General features: G+C 39.5%; 1 protein-coding gene across 1 annotated transcript in view; it reads right to left on the bottom strand.

Moving 5' to 3' along the window:
* Nucleotides 1–4,563: 4,563 nt before the first annotated feature.
* ADGB (androglobin) overlaps nt 4,564–6,000 on the bottom strand; it is a 488,973-nt gene continuing 487,536 nt past the window's right edge. The window contains exon 33 of the mRNA XM_082252536.1: nt 4,564–4,782. Within this exon, the coding sequence (XP_082108662.1) occupies nt 4,594–4,782 (189 nt within the window). The 3' untranslated portion in view covers nt 4,564–4,593. The remainder of the gene's footprint in view (nt 4,783–6,000) is intronic.

Genomic DNA, 6,000 nt, shown 5'->3' with positions numbered 1-6,000 from the left:
TCCTTCCAGTCCTTAATTGGTTAAAGGGGGACAGACATATTACAGCTTTCCGCATTACAACAGTGAGTGCATCAGGTGGTTATAATAGAGGCTGACCCTCCTGTTCAGTAGAATCAGTCTGGAAAGGACATAGTGAAACAAACAGCAATTTATCTAGAGCAGAAAAAAGGAAGGAATTTGCAACAAAGTTTTTTTTTTTTACTTTGTTAAGGCCCATCTCCAGCTAACAGCTTTTAAGCAGCTACAACAAATGTATTTATTTTTTATTTTTTGCTCTGGAATTGGTGTGAAAAACGTGCCTGTCATTTAGCAGTACTTACAATCACTAATTGGATTTAAATTTGACTTTTGACTTTTGTTTGAATGGTGATACAGGAAGCAGAAACAAGGTAGACAGCACAAGTGCTAGAAAGTACACGTCTTTCCCTCTGTGAATTTGGGTGCTCTTATTCTGCAGGGGATTACACATTAGGATGAATACAGTAAACCTTTTACAGTACCTCACAAAAGTGAGTACACCCCTCACATTTTTGTAAATATTTTATAATATCTTTTCATGTGACAACACTGAAGAAATGGCACTTTGCTACAATGTAAAGTAGTGAGTGTACAGCCTGTATAATAGTGTAAATTTGCTGTCCCCTCAAAATAACTCAACACGCAGCCATTAATGTCTAAACCACTGGCAGCAAAAGTGAGTACACCCCCAAGTGACAATGTGAAAATTGGGCCCTATTAGCCATTTTCCCTCCCTGGTGTCATGTGACTTGTTAATGTTACAAAGTCTCAGGTGTGAATGGGGAGCAGGTGTGTTGAATTTGGTGTTATCGCTCTCACTCTTTCATGCTGGTCACTGGAAGTTCAACATGGCACCTCATGGCAAAGAACTCTCTGAGCGTCCAAAAAAAGATTTATTGCTCTACATAAAGAGGGCCTAGGCTATAAGAAGATTGCCAAGACCCTGAAACTGAGCTGTAGCACGGTGGCCAAGACCATACAGCAGTTTAACAGGACAGGTTCCACTCAGAACAGGCCTTGCCATGGTCGACTAAAGGAGTTGATTGCACGTGCTTAGCGTCATATCCAGTGGTTGTCTTTGGAAATTAGATGTATGAGTGCTGCCAGCATTGCTGCGGAGGTTGAAGGGGTGGGGATCAGCCTGTCAGTGCTCAGATCATACACTGCACACTGCATCAAAATAACCTGCATGGCTGTCCTAGAAGGAAGCCTCTTCTAAAGATGATGCACAAGAAAGCCTGCAAAAAGTTTGCTGAAGACAAGCAGACTAAGGACATGGATTACTGGAACCATGTCCTGTGGTCTGATGAGACCAAGATAAACTTTTTCGGTTCAGATGGTGTCAAGCGTGTGTGGCAGAACCCAGGTGAGGAGTACAAGGACAATTGTGTCTTGCCTACAGCCAAGCATGGTGGTGAGAGTGTCATTGTCTGGGGCAACATGAGTGCTGCCGGCACTGGGGAACTACAATTCATTGAGGGAACCATGAATGCCAACATGTACTGTGACATACTGAAGCAGAGCATGATCCCCTCCTTTCGGAGAATGGGCCGCAGGGCAGTATTCCAACATGATAACGACCCCAAACACATCTCCAAGACAACCACTGCCTTACTAAAGAAGCTGAGGGTAAAGGTGATGGACTGGCCAAGCATGTCTCCAGACCTAAACCCTACTGAGCATCTGTGGGGCATCCTCAAATGAAAGGTGGGTGAGCACAAGGTCTCTAACATCCACCAGCTCCATGATGTCATCATGGAGGAGTGGAAGAGGACTCCAATGGCAACCTGTGAAGCTCTGGTGAACTCCATGCCCAAGAGGGTTTTGGTTGTGTGGGAAAATAATGGTGACCACACAAAATATTGACACTTTGGGCCCAATTTGGACATTGTCACTTAGGGGTGTACTCACTTTTTTTGCCAGCGGTTTAGACATTAATGGCTGTGTGTTGAGTTATTTTAATGGGACAGCAAATTTACACTGTTATACAAGCTGTACACTCACTACTATACATTGTAGCAAAAAGTCATTTCTTCAGTGTTGTCACATTAAAAGATAGAATAAAATATTTACAAAAATGTACAAAGTATATACAGTATCTCACAAAAGTGAGTACACCACTCACATTTTTGTAAATATGTGTATCTGTATATGGATATATACACACACTATGCAATGGAAATTGAACAACTAGCATATGTAAAATATGTGAGAAAACACCAATTGAAATAAAGTGCTTAATCTACTTACAGTAGTTGTCTACAGTTCATTACTGAACTAAAAATGCGACTAGCACAATATATATTTATGTTGGTTTAATACAAACTGACTCAAGCATGCTATAAAATTTTCATTTAACACATAAATTTCTTTGTATAATATTAGATGAGATCCTTTACTGAGAGAAATAAGGAGGCTTCTACGGCTGATTTTCATCTTAGTTATATTCATATAAGTTCATATTAGTTACCTGACTGGTATGGCTTCAGTACTTTCTGAGACTCCATCTCAAAACAAGCATTGCATATTTTACTTTGTTTTAGCTCAGTCATTCAAAAATAACTAACACCACTGGATCAGCATGATGATTAGGCAGGTAGTATTTTCAGTAGAGGTCAGCAATGACAGCCTCTATATTTCTTTAGCACAAAAAATGATTAAAACGACAATTTTTGTAAAGGTAATACAAAAATATATTTTAATTTAAATGGGCATTCTAAAGAATATTTATTCTGTATCTTGTTTGTGATGCTATTACAGCGTCTTAAAGTTTCCACTCAACACTGATTTCAATAGTAGAGCTGTGAACAGACTACATCCTACAAATTGTAGAAAAATTTAAGCAGGCACCCACGACAATGAGCAAAACCCCAACTGTGGTATTACACACTTAATGATTACTAAAAGAGTATGTGAAGGCATAATGTTAGAAAATAAATACAGTATATAATGAACACTCTTTAGGGCTGATACACACCATTGAGGTGTATTCCATAATGTGGTGCCATTTATTTTGAATGGCACCCTAATGCAATATAGCATTGCACCTCCAATGTACATGCATCACAGCCTACCACAATGCACAATAATGCATTCCATGACTATATGATGCACTTCAAAAAAAAAAGTTTGGGTGCATTGCCAGCCCATTCATTTGGATGAGCTGCGTTAAAACTAGAAAGCCAAGATGTAATCGGACCCTTTCAGCTTTAAAGATTTCACTGTCCAAAATTACAGAATCAAATTGCCAAAGAGGTATTGTTAAACATTTAAGGGTAATTAAAACAAAAATGCTTTGTTAGGTTTTAAATAGAGTAGGGGAGTGTTAAAACTAGCTTTCTTTTTCTTTTTTTGGGTTCTGTGTCCAGTAAGGGGGGATTTCCCTTAAGGTTCTGTCCTGGAGACACATTAGGACAAACAAAATCTCTCTAAAGAGTGGGAAAATGCCCTCTTGGATGTCACAGGAACAGTTGCCCCTACTGGAAAATCCCCCCTCTATTCCTATTCCATGACAATGATACCATTTTAGATTTCCGATCCCTTTATCTCCAACTGTAAGTCGTCACTAGTACTAATAAAGACTTTCAACAGTAGGGACAAAGTCAATAATCAAGTCAGACAGGGCTTTACTCACTCTAAAATTAAAGAAATAAATGTTTTGCCTTTAAATATATTTTAAAATGTCTAGGTTTACTTTCACTTTAAATCATTAGTTTGGGTCAAGCTGGCCCAAACAAACTATTTCCTTCACTAACACGTGCGCCCACTGGGCATGCTGTATAAACTGTATGTAGATTTCTCTGATGGGCTCAGTCGTAGAGTTGGGATAATGACATCAGAATCTCCTGCTCGGCAAATCAGAGGAAGCTGTGTATTTAATGATAGAATACAAAGCTGCCTATGAATGGCTGAGTGCCGCCCAGCCCAACACTATTTTGCTCTGTATGCGAGAAAGGAAGGTCTTGTCCCACACCCGTAACACAGTTGAGGCTACATATAGTTCATACAGAGCGCCCAGTGGGCACACATGTTAGTGAAGGAAATAGTTTGTTTGGACCAGGTTGGCCCAAACAAACTATTTAAAGTGAAAGTAAACCTGGGCATCAACTTTAAAATAACGTTTTTCTAATTTTGGACTTTAAAGTGGAAATGGTATGGAAATAGCATAGGGGCTGCTATTGATGATCTACTTCTAAAAGTGCTGGCTACCTGTAATTCTCTGGCGTCAATACAGGAATTATTGAAGCCAATGCATCAGTATAATAGTCTTGCAACCAGCATTTTCAGTAGACATGATCAGCAATGGCAGCCTCCATAATGTTCTCATGACAGGTTTCCTTTAGCTTTTAGAGTGGAGAAGGGTTAGGTCCTCTGTCAACTTTTTTGAGGTATTTTCTTCCTGTCCTAGTAACACTTATTACCCCCCATTGTTTTCACTGGTGTCACAGAGATAGAAAGTGGGGTGAAGAAGTTTTCCCCACTTTTTCTATTGATAACTATAAAAATTTTGGCTGGAGTTAAATTATAAATCATATATATAAATATATATTTAGGAAAAGAGAGGCAATAGAAAAGCTATTTCTTCTTTTTAGCACTTTTTGCGCTTTTTCTTTTCTGCGCTGATGGACTTTTCTCTTTTTCTGCAGTAGCAACAGCATCGCCAGCTGTCTGATTTTCTTGCTTTTTTTTCTCGGCTTCCAACAATTTCTTTCGATATTGCTCCCGGGCACTGAGAATACTCTCACGGGCATGATCAAGTGACATCTGCAAGAAAATTAGATTTTATTTTACTTTTATTGGATAACACACATTTAAATTAAATGGGTTTTTGGACATGATTTAACTCTAGCAATAAGGAGTACTGATAACCTACAGGCTAGTGTGAAAGGAATATACATACAGAGACATTCGACAGGCCAGTGGAGGGGTTCATGAGGATGAAGCTTCCTATAAGTGAATGATCCCTGGTATATAAAAAAACACCCTGGTTTTACCATCACACTTAAAACATTTGCACCCACTACTTCCTACAACTAATATGCCAAAGCTGATGACAATAAATATATAACTTGAAAATCAGTGATCATGCACAAGATCATTACAGGGCTTTAGCAACGGGTTTTGATCCTAAGGTCAGTCACAACCACTCCATGTGAGAACCAGCAACAGTCTTACTGCTCAGATGGAATGAGCTGCAGATTTAAAAAAAAAAAATGTTTTGTACTCCAGATGCTGTATGTTTGTGTCACAAATCCTCATGAAGAGACCCCTAAGTCTGTTTCCCCTGATGAAGCCTGAAGGTCAAACCTGGGTTGGGAAACAGTAGGGCCTCTGATGAGGCTTTTTATATGCTCTTAAAGTTGTGGCTATTGTGAGTGCAATAAACTGCTATTTGTTTTACATTGTGTTTCAGTCTTCCCTAGTTGCCCTAGCCTACTTTGCAGCCTGTGCATAGTTACATAGTTTGTGAGGTTAAAAAAAGACATAAGTCCATCCAGTTCAACCTATGATATGTGTGTGTGTTTGCTGTTAACCGACTACCGTACATTGTATACCCCTGTATGTTGTGGTCTTTAAGGTGCCCATCTAATAGTTTTTTGAAACTATCGATGCTCCCTGCTTGTGGAAGCGAATTCCACATCCTTACTGCTCTGACAGTGAAGAACCCCTTACGTATTTTAAGGTTAAACAGTTTTCCTCTAGTTTTAGTGAGTGGCCACGTGTCTTATTGTATTCCCTTTCTCTGAAAAGTTTGTTCCTTATGCTAGGGTCGCCAGTACAGTATTTGTACATTGATATCATATCCCCCCTCAAGCGTCTCTTCTCCAGAGAGAATAAGTTCAGTGCTTGTAGTCTTTCCTCATAGCTGATGTCCTCCATTCCCGTAATTATTTTTGTTGCCCTTCTCTGGACTCTCTCCAGTGCAAGCACATCCTTCCTGAGGACCGGTTCCCAGAACTAGACAGCATAGTCCAGTTCTGG

Source organism: Pelophylax lessonae (genome assembly GCF_965119305.1).
Source record: "Pelophylax lessonae genome assembly, chromosome: 3".
Taxonomy (NCBI): domain Eukaryota; kingdom Metazoa; phylum Chordata; class Amphibia; order Anura; family Ranidae; genus Pelophylax; species Pelophylax lessonae.
Note: the sequence above shows the minus strand (reverse complement) of the source record. Positions and strands in the feature narration are given on the sequence as shown.